Below are 27,921 nucleotides of genomic sequence, written 5' to 3'. Positions count from 1 at the left end.
TTTTTCCTTCCCAATTTTTATATTCTCATCCATTCAATAAAGGGGTTTCTATAAACAATTGACCAAGTTTTCTTTAGACTCGCACTTGTAGCAATCTCGTTTTCCCAATTAGACAGAATAGTCATCTAAAAAGCTATGTCACATCAGAATTCTTAGCTAGATAACTTGACAAATGGTAAATTAAATCTCTCCTCCTTGTCCAACTCCAAAATAAAACCCATCGGTATAGTTGAAGCAAATGGACAACCTTAGCACCTAGCAGTGACCACTTCGAGCAAAATCTGAGATGATCTTTGCAATAGTCTGGGGCTTCTCGACATGAGGAAGATGACCGCAATCTGGCACATGACGCATAATGGCATTTGGCAGCTCTGAATGTAATCTCTACATCATGTTAAACAGGAAGGCATCAACTCAACCCTGAATTTAAAATGCTGTAGCACTTTTTAAAGTGCATGTGCATCTGTAGTATTAAGCTATGATCTTGCCAAGTAGAATGTCAAAACTCACCAGTGTCAGTTCATGGCTGACAATTTGGTCATGCTCGCTTGAGATGACAAGAGTTCTCTGTTTTACCTGTGGAACAAAATATAACAGCTCCAGCTCAATGGAAACAAACATCACGCAAATCTAAACTTGATTACAGTCATGCTTTACTGAACATGGAATTAGGGCCTTTAAACTGCATCCAGTTTTCTTCCAATTCCAATTTACCAGGAGGGAGCCATGAGGCTGTTCATGTCCTCCCCGGATTTGGTGTTCTGAGTGATTAAAAAATAAAAAAGTTTTCGCCCAATTCCGGACAAGTCCAAATTCTATATTCCCTTTTCCTCTATTAAGTAATCCAATCTTTTCAACTGTTGTACCTGTAACACACGAAAGGTAAAGAATAGCAACTTCTACAAAATTAAAATGAAATGAAATAAAAAGAGACAAACAGCCATAATCAGCACCAACTATAAAAGTCCTGAAAAAATACACGTGTCCATGACACATCCAGCCCTTGCGTGCCATACGAGTATATAACAGGAAGGAAGCAGACTTCTTTACTATAGGCCCTTCGCACTTTCTTTGATGACTATATGTATGCAAATACTGATAGAAATTACAATTATAATTTCTCTTATACCTGTTTTATTTGGGCAGCAACATTGTAGCCCCCACTGAACATAAAATTAACCATTGCATCATTCCACCGAGGCAGTAGACAGTGTAAGCGGCCAATCTAAATGGCAAAATGAGAAATAAGCTGCCATTATATATGTATACATGTTGCACTTTACATAAATTTTATATTAGCCAGTTTTAAATTTTAACATTCATTAACCTTCAATTTGCAACAGTGAACCATAAAAGACAGTAATTTATGTGCTCACATTAGTCCAGTCTACGAGTGTAGTTACTGGCATACCATTGAACGCCAGAAAACTTGCAAAGAGTCGTAGTGGGACACTCTTTAACAAAGAAACCTGATTCAAAGAACAACAATTTCAATTAGTAACTGAAATGGAGGAGTTGCAGCTTGAAGAAGAAGCTGAGCAGCTGAGCTTATGTTTGGTTCACGCCTTCACAGAATGGACTAGAAAATGTAAAGGGATGTAATAATTTGCTAAAAATCACTCCTGCAGAAGTTTGTGTAGTTCCCATCTAACATGGAATAGCATAAGAATAGACATTCCTATGGAAAATTTTAAAAATAGAAATTCCTTGTTTATTTTGCGTTATGGATTAATAAAAATTTTTGCACTGTCACTAACTTTGTGAAGATGTTTTTTTTTTTTTAATATTTTTTGTAAACTATCAAATACTTATACTAAGATCATACTATTCGTTGGAATATATATTCCGGAAAACCTAGGTAACATGCAAGTAGTCTCCAACCCCCTTATGCTAATGACTGCTCCTCAGCAGAACTACAACTTGCAGGTTGAAAGCATTCCTAAATTAACAAATAGTTAAACAGCAATATCACTATGATAGCTTACTTTATTTATATCTATTATGCGTATTCTGGGGACTCACACTAGCAAGCTACTTCTCCATTCAAATCTTATTTTCTTAACAGCAGAACACAACAATGGAGGGGGCAGACCGGCAGAGTTCTGGTACCTTGCAACATATGGAAAGAAAATTTAAAATCCTTCTCCAAGCCAAGTTGATCCCTCAAGTAGTCTAATGGCTTGTGGGATTCTTTTTGTTAAGTTGTAGGATATCAATGAAAAGGGGTTTCCGAACTCCACGACAAGCTCATATGAGATAGCACATCAGGTTCCGTTTTTAGACTCAAATTCCACCATTTTCTATGAGTTTTAAATTTGATAGATCATTTCCTAGTTAAACATGGTTCGGGAATAATACCATAGTTATAGAATGTAAATTAATTTTTGGTAATTTTTCAGCATTTCCTAGTAAGGCTTGAATTTTTGCACTTCCTTTTCCCTATAAATAGGAACACATTGTAATCAGCAAAGAAGTATTGATTAAATAAATTTCTCTCAACTTTAATATTTTTTAATGTATTCTAGACATTTTTTCCTAGTGGATTCTAGGGTTTTCTATATTATCTTGAATGATATCAAGCTTCATATTTCCATTCCTGCATCTAGCTGATTCGCATAGCTAAATGCTAAATAGAAAATCCTATCTTGTACTACTTGTCAAACCCTGCCCTCGGCCTGCTTATAAAATAGAAGTGCCACTTTCAATTTAAATTTTTGGAAATTTTCCTTTTGTTGATGTCTTTTTTGGGTTGAAAACAAATTTTGACTCCCTTGCAAGTTCTCTAAGGTGTAGGTGAGCTATTCCTAAATTGCACAACTTGTATCAACCTTTAGTCAAGGGCCCAAGAGCCTTTAAGGCTTTAATCACTGCTTCTAACTTGGTCAAATTTGGAGTAATTGGGACTCACCCAAAAAAACCCTGCAGTAGGGCCATAACTCCAAATTAGACATTTTTGAATAATAGGAATCAGATCTATCATAAATAGGGTTCCGAAATTAAGTTATAAATTAGGAAAGTTTATGGGTCTCATGGAAGGCCCATTACAGACCTCAATTTTTGTTTTCAGTCTACTTATTGGAAAATTGATAATCTAAAGATCTTTTAAAAACTAACAAATCCAAGGTTCAGTTAAGTCACCCATCACATATAAGAAAATAAACAAGTTAAGAACACAAACATCCAGCAAATCAAACATTCCACCATGCAAAGAGAATACCATTAAAAAGATAAAATAGAGCCTGACATATCCTATGCTTCCGTGCATAACTAATCGGTGGATAAGCAATGAAAATGCAAACTTTAACCTCGATTTTCACAAAACAAACAATGGATCTGAACCCCTACTCATACTTAGACCTATTTGAAAAATCTTTAAGTTGCAAAACCCATGGGAATAGTAGTAAAGCGGGGAAAATAAACCAATCCAAGAAACAAGAAAACACACAAAAATGTTTTGGCCCTGGATTTGTGCCTAGGGTAAAAAATCCCAAGTTACCTTTTTATCCCCCTCTTGACAGGAATCAAGTCCCTAATAGTTCATGGTCCTCGATGAAAAGGGTGACCAAAACGTGCACATTAGTCATGAATATGCACATGCACATGAAATTCACACATTATCATTTGATATAAGCATGCAGGATGCAACAATATATTCTGACAGAGGATCGCCTATATCATTTAGGCTGCTTATTTTGCATACTTATTTTTGGCATAGATTTAGGAAATTGGTGCTCGCATTAGACTTTTTTGGTGGTGTAATTTCCTATTATATTGGGGTTTTATGTAATTCTCTCTCTCCCTTCTTCCCTTCTTCTATTCTATTTATATTCTTAACAAATCATTATCTAAATTAATTCAAGATGCATATCTTGTTATTTTTTGTCCCACATTGGTAGAATAGTTCCACATTAGTATAAAAAGTTGTTTTGAATTTTTTGTATTATTTGTCCCACATTGGAGAGAAGTGTTTTTTGGACTTGAGGTTGAAGCTATTTAAAGAGTTCAACTCTTCATTTGTAAAACACACCTCAAAATTGTACTTTGTCAAGAAGTAGTGGATTGATCGTCAGCGCCCAAGGACATAGCTAGTTCTATACCAAACTTCGTTAATTTCTTGTTTTGTTCTTTTTATTATTTTATTATTAGTTTCTGCATTGCTTTAGTTTCTTATATATTCAATAGCAATAGTTGTAATATTGGTGTTTGGAACAAGTGGGGTGCTCGGCACAACAATTGGTATCAGAGCTTGGTTGAATAGTGTCGATACGGAGGTGTTCCTCTATTAGGATCCTTGATTCCACGTTTGATGTCTAAGAAAGACCTTGTCTAAGCGAGTGCTCAGAGACCATTGCGATTCAGTCGCTCTGTGGAGGTCGGCCTAGTCAAAGTGGGATTTCATAGGATAAAACAGAGTATACATAGTTGGTACGTACTATTCATCCTAAACATTTTTCTTTGTTGGTTGCTATTGAATATATTGAAGATGGCAAAATCTAATACAGCAATAGAAGAAACTCAGTCCACACGAACTCCAGCCCCTTCGGCTTCGACATCATCATCGAAGATGATAGCTAATGCTCGGTTTGAGGTGGAGAAATTTGATGGTACCAATAATTTTGGTATGTGGCAATGTGAGGTGATGGACATCTTGTATTAGTAAGAACTAGATATTACTTTGGATGATAAACCAGTAGATATGGGTGACAGAGATTGCGAAAAGATCAATCATCAGGCATGTAGTACGATTCGTCTGTGTCTCGCTAAAAATCAAAAATATTGTGTTATGAGGGAGACATCTGCAAAGAAATTGTGGAAGACATTGGAAGATACATTTATGACCAAGAGTCTAGAAAATTAGCTTTATTCGAAAAAGAAATTGTTTCGCTTCCAGTATCAACCAGGTATTTTGATTAATGATCACATAAATGCTTTCAATAAAATTTTGGCTGATTTATTAAATTTAATGAAAAGGTGAAAGATGAGGATAAAGTCATATTGTTACTAAATTCTCTCCCTAATGAGTATGAACATTTGACCACCACTTTGTTGTATGGGAAAGATAAAGTTACTTATGACGTTGTTTGTACTGCATTGATTAGTACTGAATGCAGAAAGAAGGATCAGAGGGTTCATAAGGAAACGACAGAAGCACTAACAATAAGGGGATGTTCTCAGAGTCGTATGCTTGGAAGGAAGAATAAATCTCATGGGAGGAGTAAATCTCGTGGGAGACCTGCTAAAGATGAATGCGCCTTTTGTCGTGAGAGAGGGCATTGGAAAAAAGATTGCCCTAAATTACAGCAGAAGAATAAGGGCAAAGTACATTCTAATGCCAATATAGCCAATGATGATGAAAGTGAGTCAAATTTTTCTCTTGTTGGAACATCTTCGTCACATTACTTTGGTGAGTGGATTTTGGATTCTGGTTGTTCCTATCACATGTGTCACAATAGGGAATGGTATTTTTATTTTGAAGAATTAGATGGTGGGTTTTTTTTATGGAAAATGATAATACTAGTAAAACAACTGGAATAGGATCAATACAGTTGAAATGTCAAGATGGAACTATTAAAACCTTGATTGATGTTAGGTATGTTCCAAGCCTAAAGAAGAATCTAATTTCATTGGGTGCCTTAGAATCTAAAGGGTTCACTATCACTTTGAAAGATGGAACCTTAAAGATTAAATCAGGTGCGCTGGTGGTGATGAAAGAAATAAGGAAAAATAACTTATATTATTTACAAGGTAGTACAATTATTGACTCAGCAGCTGTTGTTTCTGAGAAAGATGCAGGTTCAGATACAATCAGGTTATGGCATATGCAATTAGCACAGGCAAGAGAAAAATCTTTACAACAATTAGTTAAGCGAGGTTTGTTAAACGGTGCAAAGGTGTGCAAACTTGAATTTTGTGAGCATTGCATTTTGGAAAAATAGACAAGAGTGAAATTTGGCACTACAATCCACCAAACTGAAGGTATTTTAGACTACATCCATACAGATATATGGGTTCCCACAAAAACGGCTTCGTTGGGTGGCATGCATTATTTTGTCACTTTTGTTGATAATTTTTCTAGAAGAGTTTGGGTGTATTCTATGAAACATAAAAATGAAGTGTGCGATATTTTCCTTGAGTGGAAAAAATTAGTTGAAACTCAAACTCGCAGAAAGATTAAACAGCTCTGATCAAATAATGGTGGTGAATACATAAGTGACCCATTTATGAAGGTATGTCAGGATGAAGGTATTGCTCGACACTTCATAGTTCAAGATACATCACAGTAGAATGGGGTGGCAGAGCGCATGAATCGGACTTTGCTAGAGAAAGTTCGATGTATGTTGTCTAATGCTGAGTTAAACAAAAGGTTTTGGGCTGAGGTTGTTAGATATGCGTGTCATCTCATCAATCGTCTAATATCATCTGCAATAGGGGGGAAAACACCCTATGAGGTATGGTCTGGAAAGTCTGCTAGTGATTATGATTCTTTACATGTATTTGGTACTATGGCTTATTATTATGTTAAAGAATCTAAGTTGGATCCAAGAGCCAAGAAAGCAATATTCTTGGGGATAAGTGCAAGAGTCAAAGGATACTTTCTTTGGTGTCTAGAGACGAAAAAAAATGATTTTAAGTAGGAATGTGACGTTTGATAAACTTGCGATGATGAAGAAAATAATACGTAAGGAGTCACAAGTTGGAGAGAAGACTCAACAACAGGTGGAGGTTGAGACAATTTTGGGAAACCCAGTAAAAAATGAGACTACACAAGGTAACTTTCTAGTTACGATTGGGAATAGCTTACAAGAAGAGGTGATTTCAATTCGAGAATCTTCACAGCAACAAGAATCAATTGTTTCTCAGAGGCCAAGATGAGAAATTCGACAACCTGCTCGGTATGCTGATATGGTGGCCTATACACTTCTAGTTGTGGATGATAATGTTCCTTACACTTTCAAAGAAGCAATGAGGAACTCGGAATCAAACAAGTGGAAAAGAGCGATGGATGAAGAAATGCAGTCTCTTCATCAGAATCAGACTTGGGAGCTAACCCAGCTACCCAAGGGTAAGAAAGCAATTGATTGCAAATGGGTTTATGTAAAGAAAGAAGGATTTGCAGATGCAAATAATGTTCGCTTCAAAGCTAGATTGGTAGCTAAGGGCTACGCACAGAAGGAAAGCATTGATTATAATGAGGTATTTTCTCCAGTTGTTAAACATTCTTCCATTCGAATTTTGTTGACTTTGGTAGCACAATTTGATCTTGAACTAGTTCATCTCGATGTAAAAATTGCATTTTTACATGGTGATTTGAAAGAGAAAATCTATATGACTCAACCAGATGGATTTCAAGTTGCTGGAAAAGAAAATTGGGTATGTAAACTTGGTAAATCATTGTATGGTTCAAAACAGTCTCCAAGACAGTGGTACAAATGATTTCATCAGTTTATAATGGGTCGGAAGTACATCAGAAATAAACATGATCATTGTATTTATTTTCGCATACTACAAAATGGATCTTTTATATATTTACTCTTGTATGTTGATGATATGTTGATAGCTTCAAAGAATAGGGAAGAAATCAACAAGTTGAAAAGTCAGTTAAATCAAGAGTTTGAGATGAAAGATCTTGGTGAAGCAAAGAAAATACTTGGCATGGAGATTCGCAGAGACAAAATGAGAGGAAAAGTTAGTTTGTCGTAGAAACAGTATTTGAAGAAGGTAGTACAGAGTTTTGGCATGTCTGAGTAGTCAAAACCAGTTCCTCATGCAAGTGTTGTTAGTTGTCTGATGTATGCAATGGTTTGTACTAGACCTGATATTTCACAAGCTGTTAGTATGGTGAGCAGGTATATGCATGATCCGGGTAAAGGACATTGGCAAGCTGTGAAATGGATTTTGAAATATATTATGAATACGATAGATGTTGGTATAGTATTTGAGAAAAATAATACTATTAATCAACGTGTTGTTGGATATGTGGATTCTGATTTTGCAAGTGATTTGGATATACGTCAATCAACTACTGGATATGTTTTTACATTTGCTAATGGTCCAGTGAGTTGGAGGTCTACCTTAGAGTCTACCACTGCCTTGTCTACAACAGAAGCAGAGTACATGGCAGCTTCAGAGGTTGTTAAGGAAGCTATTTGGTTGGAGGGTTTACTTGAAAATTTGGGAGTTGTTCAAAAGCACATTGATGTGTTCTATGATAGCCAGAGTGTTATTCATTTGGCAAAGAACCAAGTCTACCATGCACGAATGAAGCACATCAACGTTCAGTTTCATTTTATGCAAGATATTATTGATGGAGGCAAGATACTTCTTCAGAAGATTGCTACAACTGAAAATCCCGCAGATATGTTGACAATCAAGTTCAAACATTGTTTGGACTTGATCAATATCCTGCAAGTCTGAATATTTTTGGAAGGTGCCGATGATGTGGAACTTCAGAAAATGTTGGTGACTGAAAAATTTGTTGAATTTATTGTCAAGGCGGAGATTTGTTGTTTTTTGTCCCACATTGGTAGAATAGTTCCACATTAGTATAAAAAATTGTTTTGAATTTTTTGTATTATTTGTCCCACATTGGAGAGAAGTGTTTTTTGGACTTAAAGTTGAAGTTATATAAAGAGCTCAACTCTTCATTTGTAAAACACATTTCAAAGTTGTACTTTGTCAAGAAGTAGTGGATTGATCGTCGGCGCCAGAGGACGTAGATAATTCTATACCGAACCTCGTTAATTTTTTGTCTTGTTCTTTTTACTGTTTAATTATTAGTTTCTGCATTACTTTAGTTTCTTATATATTCAATAGATATAGTTGTAGTATTGGTGTTTGGCACAAGTGCGGTGCCTGACACAACATCTCTCTCTCTCTCTCTCTCTCTGTTCTATTTATATTCTTAACACATCCTTATGTAAATTAATTCAAGATGCATATGTATGCCTGCATATAATTTCAAGAATTCAATTTAGCATTTTCTCCAATATCAAAGGACTTCAAAGGTTAGGAGGCAGACCTCTTTTACTTGAAGAAGGAGAGTGATTTTGGTGAAGGTTAGAAGAAAACCTTTAGGAATCCTCTTTCTCCAACCTCCAATTATCTTCTTTTTTTTCTCAACTCTCACTTCAAGTCTTTCTTTTTCATTTCTCTAATGCTTCCTCTCTCTTTAAATATTTTATTGCAACTTGATCAGTGCTAGATGCCCTCTTTCCTCTCTAATCCTTGGTGCCCTCTTTTCTCCCAATCCTAGGTGTCCTAAAGGAGCACAGAGCACCTAGGGGTCTATCTATATAGGCCAACTAGGGGAAAAGTTTCGTTTCCACTAGAGCAATCCAACAGCTCGTAATGACCTGGGATCCTTCTAAATTTAATAAAAAGGCTCAAATTGTGCGAAGTGATGAAAGACACTGGTGCAGGGCTTGGTGCAGCAGCAGGTGCCGCTCAGTGACATGCTCTGCTGATTCTTCCTTCATTTGGGCTATTTTGACCTCCCAATTCCTTGATCCAGGCCCATCGCCGAGTCTTATACTTATTCCTTTGTCTTGGACATCCAAATACCACTTAGAAACCCTTCATAATTACCAATGCATCCTGGGGCTGCCAATTTTGACAAACTGCACCAGAGGCCCCAATATTTTTGAAATTTACAGAAAGATCTCATGGTTAAAAATGAGGTGTCTACACTAGAAAAAAGAGATCCAAAAAGGCCAGGAATTTAGTTTTAAAAATAAGAAATTCTTGGAAATTCATTCTGTCTTGGATGATGATTAAAATTGCTAAAATTTTAGATTTGCCTTCACAGCCGCAGGTTTATGTCTTGTCATATAAAATGCATCGCTGAAGTATGAATCTCTATCATCGGTATGTGCATAACATTAACAAAGAAGAGATGATTTTCTAACATTTTATGACTATCAAGAGCTAGACTTTGAATAAAGAGACTAACCCCGGCATATGCTGCCATTCTAGGTAGTTTTGTTAGACGTCCTGTGCCTTTTGCATATACGCTTCCATTGATCAGTACCAGCTTCTCAACCTGGAGGGCATTTTAAAAAAAATGTCATTTTAGGGGCAGGAAATGAACAGAATTTGCCAAGAAACCATATCACAGAGCAGGTCGAGCACAACAGCGATGAAGCAGAAAAATATTTGCCTGCATTGGACACAAGTTCTTTCTAGTACATGTGCACATGCAATTAGTAACTGCCATTTGTTTGTTAAGATCAATTAGTACAAAATATCCCCTTGGCTTCAGCTCATCAACCACATAGCTATAATAATATTTGAACAGATGGAGGAAAACTGAGGAACTAAAACAATTCAGATTCCATCAGACTGTACATGGTCCTGGAGAATGATTCTAAAAAAGAGACAAATTGCCAACCAGCATATCAAGTATAAAATAGGTAATGGGCATTCAATTTTCCCATTTTTCTAAAAAAGAGAAAAACTGCCTACAAGCATATCAAGTATAAAATAGGTAAAGGGCATTCAACTTTCCTATTTTATGATATGGACATCATAATATGGACTGCATTTGCCTATTGAGTTCGAAAGAATTTGCCTACTGAGTTTGGCCTTCAAAAGTTTGACAAATTTGATTCTATAATTGATGGAAGAAGCTGGTTTTGGAACAGAAAATTAGCTGCTAATATGAATTCAATAAAGGTCAACACTGACTACAATCCAAATTCTGAATGTGAGGATCAAATTTTATGGAGTTTAAATACAAATAGGAAGTTTTCTTTACAATTTTTGGCATGCTATAAGAAGAAGAGGTAGCCCTGCTCCTTGGAGTAATATCTTAAGGGCTAAATACCATGTACCCAAATTTTTCTTTATTGCATGATCGGCTATTTTGAATAGATTGCCTACAATGACAACGAAACAAATCTACAAAGATTCTATGCTGAAGATGAATATATTGAGGGTCCATATGGAATGAGATTCAAATCTGTCTTGGTTGTCAAGAAAAGGAAATTCTAATTCTGATACTATTTGTGAGCTGGTTTGGACAGCTGCTGTCTATTGCACTTAGACAGCCAGAAAATGTTCAACCATTTGATAATAATCCTTTTCAGCCTCATCTTTTTAGTATGAGAATTGCCCAGGAAGTCAGATTACAATGCTCAAAAGGAAGCGATGCTACATCAGCAAACTGAGCTGTTTTTTCTGTTAGTTGTGTTCTCTTGCTGAGACTGTTTTGTTGTCCATATTGTTTGTTGATTCTGCTGAAAAGGCTAATCAGCCTTTTATCCTGAAACTATTCACAACCCCCAAAACTTTTGATCTATGGATTAGATTTGTGGATTCAAATTCAAACCCCAAATTTTCCAACTTAAAAATTGAAATAAGATCACCGTTAACCTATGTTGTGGGCTACATATTGAAGGATTTGATCACTGTTAGCATATGTATTAAATTAAGGACTGACTATTCCATTCATACTAGGTTCTTCATCCCAATAAAATCCCAACTAAATGAAGTAAAAACAAAGTTCATAGAACTTCCAAATACACTTGATAAAACCAACTCAATCAATTCAAAATAAAGTTCATAGAACTTCTAAGGTAGTGTTTGGGAGCATGGTTTTCAAAGTTTGGATTTGGATTTGTATGGATTTGGATAAAACACAACACAAATTAGTATTGACTTTATTTCAGATCCACACAAATCCAAATCCAAATCCAAAGTCTCAATTCCATGCTCTTGAAAACGCAGGGTAATACACTTGATAAATCCCAACTCAATCAAGTAAAAACGAAGTTCATAAAACTTCTAAAGACTTGATACAAAGTAGTAGTGCCAGAATTCCACAAAAACCATTTTTAGATTTACCATTTGAGCATTGTATTATCAGTGCATGGTTTACACCATTTGGCAGGTCCAAAAAACTTAACCAGTAACTAACTGAATAGCATGAATATTTTGATATGAAAATACAAAAAGATTAAAGACAATGAGCTTAAAAATATAAAGCTGTAACATTTTACACAAACCGTCCATAGTGTATGCATCCTGATAGTTTGCAAAACTGAAGGAATATACTTACAGCTTCCGGATGCTTGACTGCAAAGTCAATGGCTGCTGCAGCACCAAGGCTCGGTCCAACTAATATCATTGGCCTCTTTATATAGGACTTCCAAAACTATGTTACAGTTAAGATAAAATCAAATCAGTCTCTAATCTCACGGGACAAAATTCTACTATCATCTTCCATCATGATATTTTCAATCTACCCACATTCTCAGGCCTGAATGCAACCAACTATCAAAATATATAAATATCATGAATAAATGCTGTCAAGATATGCAGAAAATGTATCAAAGCATTTCCAGAAATGCAGAGAATTAACAGGTTTGAGTGAACAAAGTAACATTTCCAAGAATCAAAGCTTAACGGATATATAAAAGTACCTGGTAGAGGTGGTAACCCTTGGATGCCACATCACAAGGTGGAAGCATTTCTAGTCAAGGTATGAAAATAGTTCAAGGATACATGGATATGTAATGTATAACATGTGTAGTTAAAACAGGGTTAAGGTGTAAGAACCTAAATCAGAGAAGCCCCATCCAAGAATGTCAATGGCCCAAGCCTCCATACCAGCCTCCTCAAGCAAGGGAAATGCACGCCTCCATTCTAAGCAAGAGCTAGCAATAGAATGAACACAGCTTAACAGGGAATACATTTTTGTAACAATAGTATATCCTGCATTATACTACAAACCTGTCAAAACAATGGAGGAGAACTGCTGGATTGTCCTCTCTTTGAGTCAGTGGCTTCACACAACTACTCATAATACAGTTGTCTGAGAATCCAGTCTGCAATTATTACATGCAAACCACAATGGTCAAAAGGTAATAAAATGATATTTTCAACCTAGTCCGATCTTTTATATGTGGACCTTAAACCACTTGATTTGGTTTAGAAAAAGATAAGGTAATGAATTACAATTCAATGTAACTTGTTAAGTTCAATATACAATAACCAGGATGCAAGAAATAAAACATGTTGTGTCGGGCACCCCACTTGTGCCAAACACCAATACTATAACTATTGCTATTGAATATATAAGAAAATTAACGTAATGCAGAAACTAATAATAAAAAATAAAAAGAACAAGACAAGAAATTTACGAGGTTCGGTATAGAATTACCTGTCCTCGGGTGCTGATGATCAATCCACTACTACTTAACAAATTACAACTTTGAGGTGTGTTTTATAAATAAAGAGTTGAGCTCTTTATATAGCTTCAACCTCAAGTCTAAAAAACACTTCTCTCCAATGTGGGACAAATAATATAAAAAATTCAAAACAACCTTTAATACTAATGTGGAAGTATTCTACCAATGTGGAACAAAAACAACAAATCTCCACCTTGACGATAAATTCAACAAATTTTTCAGTCACCAACATTTTTTGGAGTTCCACATCATCGGCGCCTTCCAAAAATACTCAAATTTGCAGGATATTGATCAAGTCCAAACAATGTTTGAACTTGATTGTTGTCACAATCTTGGTTAACATATCTGTGGGATTTTCAGTTGTAGCAATCTTCTGAAGAAGTATCTTGCCTCCATCAATAATATCCCGCATAAAATGAAACCGAACGTCGATGTGCTTCGTTCGTGCATGGTAGACTTGGTTCTTTGCCAAATGAATAACACTCTGGCTATCACAGAATACAACCATGTGTTTCTGAACAACTCCCAAATTTTCAAGTAAACCTTGCAACCAAATAGCTTCCTTAACAACTTCTGAAGTTGCCATGTACTTTGCTTCTATTGTAGACAAAGCAATGGTAGACTGTAAGCAAGGACTTAAATTTCGGTCGAAATGTTGAAATTTTGACCGAAATTTTGAATTTCAAGGGGTCTCGAAAGGAAATTGAGAGACAAATTCGATTTTGAAAAAATTCGACCGAAATTTCGAGCTTTTGGCAAATTTCGTTCGAAATTTTGAAAATTTCAAAAATTTCGGTTGTTCTTCCGAAATTTTCTGGAAATCATGTGGAAGAAAAATAAATAAATTGGAGGGAGGAATTTCAGCACTATTTTGAGTATTCTCATATTTTTTTTTGCCTTTTCCCACGTGATTGTGCACGTTGTGAAACCCGTGAGCTTATACAGTGAAAAAAAAAATCTCGCAAAGATACTCTGCACTCTGCAGATCCATTATTCAACCAAATAATTCCACTGACCACTACACAAATTATTTGTATAAATTAACATGCATTTGGATACATACCTCAAGCTCAAACTCTCAAAGCCTTCTTCTTCTTCTTCCATCTTCAAACTTCAAAAAAAAAAAAAAAACCCCAGATTCCAAATTTCTGCTGCCTCCTGCCTCTCTACCTTTGAAGTTTAAACTCCGAAAAGCCCTAGCCTTTGAATCCCCTCCTTCCAGCCCTTCGAGCCTCTGCCTCTAGCCTTCGGCTTCACCCTCCACCTCCATCGTTGTCGGCGTCACACACAGTCGCAGCCAGCCGCAAGAACTCCAGCCTGCAATCTTCCTTTTTGCCGAGGCTCTCGCGGAGCTGCAAGCAAGAAACCGAGAGAAGAGAGACGAGAAATGAGGGACGAGAGTCTAGAGCCTCTGTCGCCCCTCCCTCCACGAGCAGCAGCAGCTCCACAAAATAAAAGGGCTGCCTAAAGGCTGGTTTATATTTTAAATAAGATGTCTTAACTCTTAAGTTTTTTCATTTACTCAAAATCCCCCTTGCCCCCAATATATTTACAGCAATGCCCTCCTCTCCCATTTACTATTTACCCCTTAGTTAATGTTACTAACTTACTAGTTACTACTTACTACTTTACTAGTATACTAAATAATAAGTTAGTATAAATGTATAATAAATAATTAGTTAATAACTAGTAAATTTAATAACTAAATAAAATTAGAATAATTTACTATTATTGTCTTATTATAGTATAAATTAATAAATTATTTCATTTATTTAAATATATTCATTTAAATATTTATTACTTAATAATAATTTTCTAAAAATTATCATTAATTTTGTAATTTTAATTTAATAATTTAATATTTCTCTTAGTAATTAATTTATCTTTATTTAGCATCTAAATATTTTTATTTTAAAATTATAGAGTAACATCCAAATAATTTTTTTTTTTTTTTTACAAATTTAGAGTAATTTAACATCTAATCAGTATAGCCTAGTAATTAAATAAAATAAAGTACTTATTAGCTTAATATAGTTTAAATTACTTCATTTATTTCACTAATTTAATTTTCATAATTTATTGGTAATTTTGTACATTATCATTAAATTTTGTAAATTTAATTCAATATTTTAATGTTTGTCTTATTTATTGATATTATATTGATAATAAAACATCTCAAATAATTTTATTTTAAAATTGTTGACCAATTTAACACCTAATTTTTGATTCATTGTTACCTTGTAGGAAAGTAAAATTATCTACAAAAATGTCTGAAGGAAGAAAACAAGATCCAGTATGGGAACATGGATACCCGATGCCCAATGTCAAGAATGAATTTATTTGTAAATATTGCAGAATACAAATGAAAAGTGGTGGTGCAACAAGATTAAAAATGCACCTAGCAAATTACGACCCGCAGCATAATATAAAATTCTGCGACAAAGTACCTCCAGAAGTTAAGCAGGAAATGAGAATTGTTTTAGAAAGAAAAACAACAGCTAAGGCCAAAAAAATTGAAAGAATGGATCAAATAAAAAATGAATTGCGTGGGAACTTGATGCAATCACAACAAATTGATGAAGTTGATGATGTTGACGATATTGCATACCCGCCTGACATTTCTTCCTATGAAAGGTCTGCATATCGTCAAGCATTCTATGCTTCAAAACAGACGGAATGGGAAAGAGACCAATCTCGTAGGTTTGCAGGTAGGCAACAAGGAGGCAGTTCAGGGGCTGGTAGTAGTGCAGGGCAACCTCAGATGAGGCAATCTCAAAGTGTGAGAGAGCCAGAAATAGAGCCATATATTTCAAAGCCTTGTCAACATTACAAGTCAGATGCAACAAAATAAAGAAACTTGAAAATTTTGTTCAAAGGAGGAAAAATAAAAGAAGAAATGAATAGGTTGGTTTCGAAGTTTTTTATATATGATAATGTTCTACATGAGAAGGCAAAATCACCTCATTTTAAAAACATGGTATGGGGTTGCCAATCAGTTGGAACGGGAGTCAATCCACCGACACCCTATGAAATCAGAACAAAATACCTTGATTTAGAGGTAAAAGAAATGGAAGACCACGTACAAGAATTGAAGAAAAAGTGGGCCACGTATGGCTGCACTGTAATGTGTGATGGATGGACAGGCCCTACAAAATTATTCATCATAAATTTCATAATTTACTCGAAAGGAAGCACAATTTTTCTAAAGTCGGTAGATGCTTCTGACAAAATAAAAGACCATGAATACATATATTTCTTATTAAAACATGTTGTGCAAGAGCTAGGAAAGCAACATGTTGTCCAAGTGGTGACCGATAAAGGTAGTGCCTACAAGAAAGCGGGTCTAAAATTAATGAAAAAATTCAACTTGTATTGGACTCCTTGCGCCGCTCATTGTATTGATCTCATTTTTGAAGAAATCGGAAAAAGAGAGGCAATAAGCATAGTGATCTTGCAGGGAGACAGATCACTAATTTTATATATAATCATGGATGGTTGCTTGCTAAAATGAGGGAGCACTGTCAAGGGGATATTGTGCGTCCAGGGGCCACACAATTTTCTACAAACTACATTGCACTTGATAGCCTACGAAAAAAAAAGAGTAGGTTTAAAATCTCTATTCACATCTGATGAATGGGCTGAGCATGCTCTTAGTCGAACAAAAATGGGTACAGAAATTGAAAGTACAGTTCTTAACCATCAATTTTGGGATAGAGTGGCAAAAGTTTGTAACATTTATGAGCGTATATATCGAGTATTGCGTATAGTTGACAGTGAAGTGTGGCCAAAATTAGGAGTTGTATTTGAAGCAATAAGGGTGATGAAAGAGGCCATTGAAATATGTGCAAAAAGTGCAAGATGGGTTCTCAAAGTTATCAATGACCGGTGGGAATGAACCCTTGAACATCCTCTTCATGCAGCAGGTATAAAATATTTATAAATTTCAAGAAATTCATATATCAAAATACTTATTACATATTTATATTTTACTTTATTTGATTGGCAACTTATTTCTTAAATCCAAAATGTCAATACAAAGAAGGTGTTGGGGAAGATCCTTATTTTCTTGATGCAGTTCACAAAGTTTTTAACATCCTTGAGCCACATTCCTCGGGCCTGGATCAAATTGGAAATGAGGTATATTTTTAAAATAAAATTTAAATAAAATAAGTCTTAATCCATGTTTAATTATTCAATAACAATATTTTTTTTTAGATTATTATATTTAGAGATGCTAAAAGAAGCTTTGGAGAAGCAGTTGCTAAAGCAGCTAGGGCAACCATGGCACCTGGTAAGTATTTTCATATAAATGTACAATACAAAGTTATAAACTTCAAGTACAATACTAAGTAGTAAATACTAACTTGTGTTCTTAAAACATCTTGCATAGCTAATTGGTGGATGATGTATGGATCAAGTGCTCCAATCCTAAGAAAGCTAGCATTGTGCATTTTGTCACAAACCGCATCTTCATCAGCTTGTGAACGAAATTGGAGCACATTTGCACTCATTCACACAAAGCAAAGAAATAGACTAGCCTACAGCAAACTTCAGCAGCTTGTTTTTTGTTATTACAAGATGAAGATTCGAATAAGAGATATGGAAGCCGAAATGGACAAAGTGGCTGAACAAGATCCCTTGGACCTTCTTGACATATTAGTTGAATTAGGTGATGAGGATGAGTATCCACTTTTTCAATGGATTAGGCCATCCCATCTTGATGAACGAGACAGAAGTCCCCAGCCACAAATGGCCAAACATGCACAAGATGACTTTGGCATCGATGTTAATCAAGTAATGGTAGAAGAAGTAATATCTAGTAGTGATGATTCTCAAATGAATCTTGGATCTAGATATGGAACTTCATCCACTATGCCCTCTGGTGGTGATGATGATAATGACGACGATGATGCTGGTGGTGACGGATCTAACCCCGGCAGTAGCAGTGGGCAAGGTGGTGATGGTGGGGACTATGGAGGAAATGAAGGATGGCAAGATTATAGACCAGAAGTGGAATATACACGTCCTTCCCAACTAGAAGATGAGGGTCCACAAAAAGAAATACATCCAGTTGATAGGCAGTACAGTCGTAGAAAAGGAAAAGGGAAGATGCATCAAATAGAAGAGGATACATATTATCTTAGTATGGAATCTATGAGTATAGGAATAGAGCACGACTCTAATAATTATAGTGGTTATGAATCTACACAGAACAGCTCCTCACAATCTACATATGGCCAACCATTTTCACATGCAAATGAGCAGGCACAACAATATGGAAATTGGCAACCACATGTCCATGGGTATGGACAAACAAGTCAAGAATATGGGTATGAGTATGACCAGAATGCAAATGCAAAACAATACTATAGACATACACAACAAGTAGAACCTGCAAGAAGAAATCCTAGCACATGAAGATCTTCTGGCAGAGTAGAAACTACCATGAACCAGATGACTACGGAGGAGTATGAACAACACATGTACACCTATACTCAATATATTGGAAATTATATGACATGGAGTGATTATTGTAAACAATATATGTCATCTCGAAATCCTAATGATAGGGATAGGAGAGATGACTTTGAGCCACCAAGAAAGTCCATGTGGTATTAGATCATTAAATGTAAAATTTTTATTAAAAATGTAGTTGTTTAAATGATAATTTGTTGCCTTAAATCTTAAAGGAATAGCTTCAAAACTTTATAATCATTTGAATGTTCTTCAGTTCATAGTTTGTTTCACGATATGCAGTTTAATATCCTACACACTAGAAACCTGTCATATATGCATTTTTTTAATGTATTTTGATACCATATTAAGCATAATCATCTATTCTAATATTTCCTAAAGTTTTATTTTAAATTTCCATCATTTACTATAAATTTCCGTACTTTCTTTAAATCGAAATCGAAATCAAAATTTCCGTAAATTGAGACCATCAAAATTTCCATCGAAATCAAAATTTAAGTCCTTGACTGTAAGGTAGACCTCCAACTCACTGGACCATTAGCAAATGTAAAAATATATCCAGTAGTTAATCGACTTTTATCCAAATCACCTGCAAAATCCGAATCCACATATCCAACAACACGTTGATCAATAGTATTATTTTTTTCAAATACTATACCAACTTCAATCGTATTCATAATATATCTCAAAATCCATTTCACAGCTTGCCAATGTCCTTTACCCGGATCATGCATATACCTACTCACCATACTAACAGCTTGTGAAATATTAGGTCTAGTACAAACCATTGCACACATCAGACTACCAACAGCACTTGCATGAGGAACCTGTGACATATACTTATGTTCCTTATCTGATTTAGGAGATAAAGCCGCACTAAACTTGAAATGAGGAGCAAGAGGAGTGCTTACTGGTTTTGACTGCTCAGACATGCCAAAACTTTGTACTACCTTCTTCAAATATTGTTTTTGAGACAAACTAACTCTTCCTCTCATTCTATCTCTGCGAATCTCCATGTCAAGTATCTTCTTTACTTCACCAAGATCTTTCATCTCAAACTCTTAATTTAACTGACTTTTCAACTTGTTGATTTCTTCCCTATTCTTTGAAGCTATCAACATATCATCAACATACAAGAGTAAATATATAAAAGATCCATTTTGTAGTTTGCGAAAATAAACACAATGATCATGTTTACTTCTGATGTCCTTCTGACCCATCATAAACTGATGAAATCATTTGTACCACTGTCTTGGAAACTGTTTTAAACCATACAACGATTTACCTAGTTTACATACCCAATTTTCTTTTCCAGCAACCTGAAATCCATCTGGCTGAGTCATATAGATTTCCTCTTCCAAATCACCATGTAAAAATGCAGTTTTTACATTGAGTTGAACTAGTTCAAGATCAAATTGTGCTACCAAAGCCAACAAAATTTGAATGGAAGAATGTTTAACAACTGGAGAAAATACCTCATTATAATCAATGTCTTCCTTCTGTGCATAGGCCTTAGCTACCAATCTAGCTTTGAAGTGAACATTATTTGCATATGGAAATCCTTCTTTCTTTACATAAACTCATTTACAACCAATTGCTTTCTTACTATTGGGCAGCTGGGCTAGCTCCCAAGTCTAATTCTGATGAAGAGACTGCATTTCTTCATCCATTGCTTTTTTCCACTTCTCTGATTCAGAGTTCCTCATTGCTTCTTTGAAAGTGTAAGGAACATTATCATCCATAACTGGAAGTGTATAGGCCACCATATCAGTATACCGAGCAGGTTTTCAAATTTCTCATCTTGGCCTTTGAGAAACAATTGATTCTTGTTGCTGTGAAGATTCTCGAATTGAAATCTCCTCTTCTTGTACACTATTCTCCACCTTAACTGGAGAATTACCTTGTGTAGTCTCATTTCTCACTGGGTTTCCCAAAATTGTCTCAACCTCCACCTGTTGATGAGTACCACTAGTCTTCTCTTCAACTCATGACTCCTTGCGTATTGTTTTCTTCATCATCGCAAGTTCATCAAAAGTTACATCTCTACTTAAAATCATTTTTTCGTCTCTAGACACCAAAGACGGTATCCTTTGACTCCTGCACTTATCCCCAAGAATATTGCTTTCTTGGCTCTTGGATCCAACTTAGATTCTTTAATATGATAATAAGTCATAGTACCAAATACATGTAAAGAATCATAATCACTAGCAGGCTTTCCAGACTATACCTCATAGGGTGTTTTTCCCGCTATTACAGATGATGGTAGACGATTGATGAGATGACACACATATCTAACAGCCTCAGCCCAAAACCTTTTGTCTAACCCAGCATTAGACAACATACATCGAACTTTCTCCAGCAAAGTCCGATTCATGCGCTCTGCCACCCCATTCTGCTGTGGTGTATTTCGAACTGTGAAGTGTCGAGTAATACCTTCATCCTGACATACCTTCATAAACGGGTCACTCGTGTATTCACCACCATTATCTGATTTGAGCCGTTTAATCTTTTTGCCAGTTTGAGTTTCAACTAATTTTTTCCACTTAAGGAAAATACCACACACTTCATTTTTATGCTTCATAGAATACACCCAAACTCTTCTAGAAAAATCATCAACAAAAGTGACAAAATCATGCATACCACCCAACGAAGCCATTTTGGTGGGCCCCCATACATCTGTATAGATGTAGTCTAAAATACCTTCAGTTTAGTGGATTGCTGTGCCAAATTTCACTCTAATTTGTTTTCTCAGAATACAATGTTTACAAAATTCAAGTTTGCACACCTTTGCACCCTTTAACAAACCTCGCTTAGCTAATTGTTGCAAAGATTTTTCTCTTACATGTGCTAATTGCATATGCCATAACCTGGTTGTATTTGAACCTGCATCTTTCTCAAAAACAACAGATGCTGAGCCAATAACTGTACTAACTTGTAAATAATATAAGTTATTTTTCCTTATTTCTTTCATCACCACCAGTGCACCTGATTTAATCTTTAAGGTTCCATTTTTCAAAGTGATAGTGAACCCTTTAGATTCTAAGGCACCCAATGAAATTAGATTCTTCTTTAGGCTTGGAACATACCTAACATCAGTCAAGGTCTTAATAGTTCCATCTTGACATTTCAACTGTATTGATCCTATTCAAGTTGTTTTACAAGTATTATCATTTCCCATAAAAACAACCCATAGTCTTAAATTTCCACGAAATTGTCGAAATTTTCGTCGAAATTTCCAATTTCTGTCACCCTCGAAATCGAAATGGCATTCAATTTCCGTCTTGCATAATTTCCGTTGAAATCTCAATGAATCATTCGAAATTTATCGAAATCTCAAAATTTTAGTGAAACTTGTTGAAATTTTAACTATACAATAAAATTTCCTTAGAATTCAAATGCGAAATTTAGGAGTGAAGTAAAATTCTATCTTTATTTATTTTATTTATTTTGTCGGAACAAAAGATTATTACAAGTGTTTTTGAAATTATATGAAAAAATAAACTTATAATAACATTTTATCTAACCATTCATGTCTAAATTATCATTATTTGTATAATAAATAATATTTAAATGATTTATGAATTTCATTTGTATTAACTGAATATGCTTAATGTACATTATTTTAAATATATTTGATACACATACTATTTTACAACTTTTCCACCTCATACAAAACATAGATGTATTTAATTTGTAATATATTAGTCCTAAAACTTATATTATCATGTTTGTTAACCATTTCTAAAGCTTCATAAAGAATTCCATGCTTTATTACTAAATTCAGTTACTTTTTCAAATCGAAATCGAAATTGAAATTTCCGTCGAAATTTCAGTACTTTTGGAGCTTCGAAATTTGAGTTGAAATTGAAATTTAAGACCTTGAAACAACCCCACCATCTAATTCTTCAAAATTAGAAAATCATTTCCTATTGGGACACATGTGATAGGAACAACCAGAATCCAAAATCCACTCACCAAAATAATGTGATGAAGATGTTCCAACAAAAGAAAAATTTGACTCACTTCCATCATCATTGGCTATATTGGCATTAGAATGTGTTTTTCCCTTATTCTTTTGCTGTAATTTAGGGCAATCTTTCTTCCAATGCCTTCTCTCACGACAAAAGGCGCATTCATCTTTAGCAAGTCTCCCACGAGATTTACTCCTCTCATGAGATTTACTTTTCCTTCCAAGCATACAACTCTGAGAACGTCCCCTTATTGTTAGTGCTTCTTCTGTTTCCTTATGGGCCCTCTGATCCTTCTTTCTGCATTCAGTACTAATCAATGTAGTACAAACAGCATCATAAGTAACTTTGTCTTTCCCATACAATAAAGTGGTGGTTAAATGTTCATACTCATCAGGGAGAGAATTCAGTAACAATATGACTTTATCCTCATCTTTCACCTTTTCATCCAAATTTAACAAATCGGCCAAAATTTTATTGAAAGCATTTATGTGGTCATTAATCGAAATACCTGGTTGATACTGGAAGCGAAACAATTTTTTTTTCAAATAAAGCCGATTTCTCAGACTCTTGGTCATAAATGTATCTTCCAATATCTTCCACAATTTCTTTGCAGATGTCTCCCTCATAACACAATATTTCTGATTTTTGGCGAGACACAGACAAATCGTGCCACATGTTTGACGATTGATCTTTTCCCAATCTCTGTCACCCATATCTACCGGTTTATCATCCAAAGCAATATCTAGTTCTTGTTGATACAAGATGTCCATCACCCCACATTGCCGCATACCAAAATTATTGGTACCATCAAATTTCTCTACCTCAAACCGAGTATTAGCTATCGTCTTTGATGATGATGTCGAAGTTGAAGGGGTTGGAGTTCGTGTGGACAAAGTTTCTTCTATTGCTGCACTAGTTTCTGCCATCTTCTATATATTCAATAGCAACCAACAAAGCAAAAGGCCTAGGATGAATAGTACGTACCAACTGTGTCTACTCTGTTTTATCCTATGAAATTCCACTTTGACCAGGCCGACCTCCAGGGAGCGACTGAGCCGCAATGGTCTCTGAGCACTCGCTTAGACAAGGTCTTTCTTAGGCATCAAACATGGAATCAAGGATCCTAACAGAGGAACACCTCCGTATCAACACTATTCAACCTAACTCTAATACCAATTATTGTGTCGGGCACCCCACTTGTGCCAAACACCAATACTATAACTATTGCTATTGAATATATAAGAAAATTAAAGTAATGCAGAAACTAATAATAAAACAATAAAAAGAACAAGACAAGAAATTTACAAGGTTCGGTATAGAATTACCTACGTCCTCGGGCGCCGATGATCAATCCACTACTTCTTGACAAAGTACAACTTTGAAGTGTGTTTTACAAATGAAGAGTTGAGCTCTTTATATAACTTCAACCTCAAGTCTAAAAAACACTTCTCTCCAATGTGGGACAAATAATATAAAAAATTCAAAACAACCTTTTATACTAATGTGGAAGTATTCTACTAATATGAGACAAAAACAAAAAAACACAAGGACTTATCGTTTTAGGTGTACGAAAGCACTGCCCTTAGGGTAGATTTTGCCTCTCTGATATGGTGCAGAATGCTTGTGTGATTCCACCTCCAGGATACAACAACCCTTCCAGCAATGGCTTGCATTCGCCAGTCGAGAGTCAAGCATAGCACTTGTTTTTAGTTATCCAAGTACTAACAAAGATGTAACAGGCAGAAGAAGAAAAGAATTTGTTGGCCTAACAAGGTTTATTCTCGTTTTGATGATAAAAGGTTACTCAGTATGGTTGTTTGAGTTAATTTTGAGGGCTTAAGTTTTTTTTATAAAATCAAGTAGATATACTTGAAGAGCTTGAATGAAAATCACACTTAAAGCTATGAGTCATGATGAACATGAAGTTTCAAGTCATGAGAGACATGAAAATTAAAGCTAAGAAGAATGTCAGAAGTTTCATCACGTGAGGACTTAGAATTCCCAAAGAATATAAACCCTTGTTAGTTATAAACAAAGGAAAGGAAAGGAAAGGATAATAAAATAAACCCAACTGGTAAATCATAAAGTATAAAACCCCTGGCATTGCGCATTGAAAATTAAAGAGAAGAGATCGAGAGAAAGCACATATGATACAGGCTACTAACCTGCACGGGAAGCCTTTGAATCCTCTGAGCCATAGCTCGAGCAAACGGGTCTTTGATGTTCTCAACCTCTTTGGGCAAAAACGACGGAAATCTCCCACCACCACCAGCAACACCAGCACCAACTGTGGGGCCGGCGGCGGCGGCGACGACTACTAACTTAAAAGCCCGGGCATGCACATCTCCGCCCTCCGTCGCCGGTCTCAAAACTGGTGGCGGAGGCAATCCTGCCGCGGCCATCATGGCTTTGAACTAATTAACACTCAGACACTGGACACTACAATCAAAGGGAGGAATGGGCATACACGCAACGGGGAGGAGTTCGATTTGGCGTGTGGTAGCTTCTGCAGGAAATGATGGGGTGTCCTAAATAACTGGCGAAGGAGAAGCGAACCCAAAATAAAAAAGGAGGAGTACTGCATGGCTGCTTGGGCCAGCCGAGTTTGGTCGGCAGTGATAATCGGGAAAAGGAATGATAGCGACGGATAACAACTTCATCGGCTCTTTAATGGGTGTAAGAAATCCAAAATGAAGTCCCATAAAGCACGAGCGACAGACATTGTCGCATTTAAAGATCATGGGTTTGCTTTTGGGGTCAGGTGGCGATCGAGGGCCGTCTTTTTTGTCCGTCTCATGGACAGTGTTCGATGGATGCAAAAGTACATGCGTCATTTTGATTCCGTTGTTTTGATTCCTTTTTGGACATTTATGATCAGAGTTTTTTCCCCATTTATCTTTATTTAAAAAATATATATTAAATAATAATCTATTTAAGAAAATAATTTTCAAAATAACTCTAATGTAATCTCCCTGTTTAATTCAACGAGATTTTAAAGAAAATAATTCCCAACTCTGATATAATTTTGATCCAGTAAAATTTAAACAAATCTCATTAGACCAAACAGCGAAATTTACTATGTATTCATTTTTTTTTATTATTAATAATTCAAAGTATGTTATTTTCAAAAATCTTTTTTATGTTAGCAGCCTCCTGACGAGCAACGGTCACCTGCAACATGTCCGATCTCTGCTATCCTCTGCCTCAGCAACGGTCACCTGCCCCTCTCCGTCTCTCTGCAACATCTGTGAAGCCATAGGACCTTCTCTCTGTTCACGCACAAAATGGAAGGAGAAAGGATTGTGTAAAGGATGAAGCAAATCTCGCTGGATGTACCAGTGAGATTTGTCACACATCCAATGCCGGATGGATGCGCAATTAGTATTCCTAAGCAAATCTCACTGGATGAATGAGCGAGATTTGCCACACATCCAAAGCAGCATTAGTAGTGCATAGTAAATTTCGCTGTTTGGTCCAGCGAGATTACGTCACAGTCATTCTGGGAATTATTTTCCTAAGTAGGGTATTATTTAATGTATTTTTTTTTATAAAAAAAATAAACCAAGAAAAAACTACTTATGATCACGTGTGCCATATGTTTGAACAAATGAAATAGAAAATACTTTATAAACTTATTTTCACTATTTTCAGACTTTCAATGTTTGGGACTGTAGTGATCCATAGGAATTATAATATTTAAATAATAATAAAAGGAAGGGAGAAAAGGAAATTAAAAGGGGCAAAGTTCGTCGACGACGTTGCATATTGGGCTTGTCGATGAGGATGTGATTCGTCGATGAGAAAATGCCAAAAGAGGTTTTGGGTGATTCTGAATTTCGTCGACGAGGAGAGAGTTCGTCAACAAGTTGTCTTTATGACCTCGTCAACGAGGTGACGTGACTTGTCGACAAAGTCCAGTGTATAAATAGTGTTAAACGCGATTTTTCAGCTTAATTTGGCTGCAAAAACTTTCTCTCTCTCCTCCTTCGGTTCCTCTCACTTCTCTCTAAGATTTCGGGCTGATCTTTTGTCGGTTCGACGATCTAAAGCCACCATGACACTCCTAGAGAAGTTCTCTCCATATCTGCTGGAGTGGATCGTCAGTGGGTCGAGTTCGGAATTCATCCCAAATTCAGGATAAGATTTTCTACTCAAAATTTGACTTCTTTACAGTTGTAAAAAGCGTAGTACGCGTAGAAATATTGAAGTTTAGTTCTGGAAAATATCATTTTCAGGGTGTTGAATAGGGAACCTTGCGGGTATGAGACTGTTTATTTTAGGGGCTTTTCAGAACTCAGGTAAGGGATAAACTAAGTTAGTTATTTTATGAAAATGTATGTACGTTATTACAGCATCTGATTTTAGGAAAATAAATATATTTATATATGTTTATGTTTGAGAAATACTGCTGTAAAAGATGGTATGTTTAAATATGTATGAAACCTATTTCGTGTGGCATGAGTAGAATTTATAATGAAATACTATTTTCTAAAAATATGATAAAGATATGGATATTTATAATGAAAAAAAAAAAAAGGCGTACAGGCCGAGAATTTTATATGATTTGCCGTCATATGGGTTGTGCTATGGATATGATTTGCAGGTGTATAGGCCGTGCTATGTATATGATTTGCCAGCATACACGCCGTGCTATGGATATGATTTGCCGGCGTACGGGCCGTGCTATGGATATGATTTTCTAACGTACAGGTCGAGCTATAGATATGATGTGTCGGCGTACGAGCCGAGCAATGGATATAATGTGCCGGCATACGGGCCGAACTATAGTAAAATATGAAATGTCAGCGTACGGGCCGATGGTTTTCATGATATATATAAATATGCAAAATGATGTGATGATTAACTTGGCAAATATTAGTATGAAATATCCATGTATCACAGTTTGATTATATGCTATATGGTATCAAAACCTGATTGGCTTGGTCTAGGCTAGCACTTGCACGGTATCGATGCTATGTGTTCATGATTCATCATGATATTTGTGTTAACGTTGTTGTATGGAGTGGCGTGAGGTTAGATGATTGATGTGGTTTTAAGAAGTGTGAGTGCCCCTAGTGTACGGACTAGGTCTAGCAGACCCATCGAACTTACAGACTATACTTTTGACTTGGCAGTGGTCAACCAACCATTGTCAGGTCCCACCTTCGAGCCACACAACCTAGTCATATGGGGGTAACATATGACAACAATCAATTAACCTACCAAGATTGTTTTTGTATTATTATTATTATATGAGATGAATTATGTTTATGAAAATCATGTATGTT

The 27,921-nt window shown here is 35.7% G+C and overlaps 1 protein-coding gene across 2 annotated transcripts; it reads right to left on the bottom strand.

Annotated features, from left to right (window-relative positions):
* On the bottom strand, window positions 1–25,275 carry LOC131160551 (alpha/beta hydrolase domain-containing protein VTE7-like). 2 transcript variants are annotated; one of them, XM_058116361.1, is made up of 10 exons: window positions 24,799–25,275; window positions 12,730–12,824; window positions 12,556–12,653; window positions 12,420–12,469; window positions 12,056–12,151; window positions 9,950–10,039; window positions 1,377–1,469; window positions 1,130–1,225; window positions 511–576; window positions 1–384 (listed from the first exon to the last, which is right to left on the bottom strand). In XM_058116361.1, exons 1-10 carry the CDS (start codon window positions 25,036–25,038, stop codon window positions 256–258), a joined length of 1,053 nt encoding a protein of 350 aa, XP_057972344.1. In that variant the 5' UTR covers window positions 25,039–25,275; the 3' UTR covers window positions 1–255. The 2 variants fall into 2 exon arrangements, with proteins under 2 accessions (XP_057972344.1, XP_057972353.1); XM_058116370.1 differs by lacking the exon at window positions 9,950–10,039 and having other exon boundaries at window positions 24,799–25,266.
* Between the last annotated feature and the right edge of the window lie 2,646 nt (window positions 25,276–27,921).

Source organism: Malania oleifera, chromosome 1, assembly GCF_029873635.1.
Source record: "Malania oleifera isolate guangnan ecotype guangnan chromosome 1, ASM2987363v1, whole genome shotgun sequence".
NCBI classification, from domain to species: domain Eukaryota; kingdom Viridiplantae; phylum Streptophyta; class Magnoliopsida; order Santalales; family Ximeniaceae; genus Malania; species Malania oleifera.
The sequence above is the reverse complement of the archived record's forward strand: the minus strand, read 5'-3'. Positions and strand labels throughout refer to the sequence as shown.

What these genes read in the sequence shown, in the direction of transcription:
- LOC131160551 (XM_058116361.1), bottom strand. Translation starts at nt 25,038, where the DNA reads ATGATGGCCGCGGCAGGATTGCCTCCGCCACCAGTTTTGAGACCGGCG. An exon ending in GAATGGCAGCATATGCCGGG is followed by an intron (nt 1,470 to 9,949) that starts GTTAGTCTCTTT and finishes TCTTTGAATCAG; the next exon opens with GTTTCTTTGTTAAAGAGTGT. An exon ending in TCAGCCATGAACTGACACTG is followed by an intron (nt 385 to 510) that starts GTGAGTTTTGAC and finishes AACATGATGTAG; the next exon opens with AGATTACATTCAGAGCTGCC.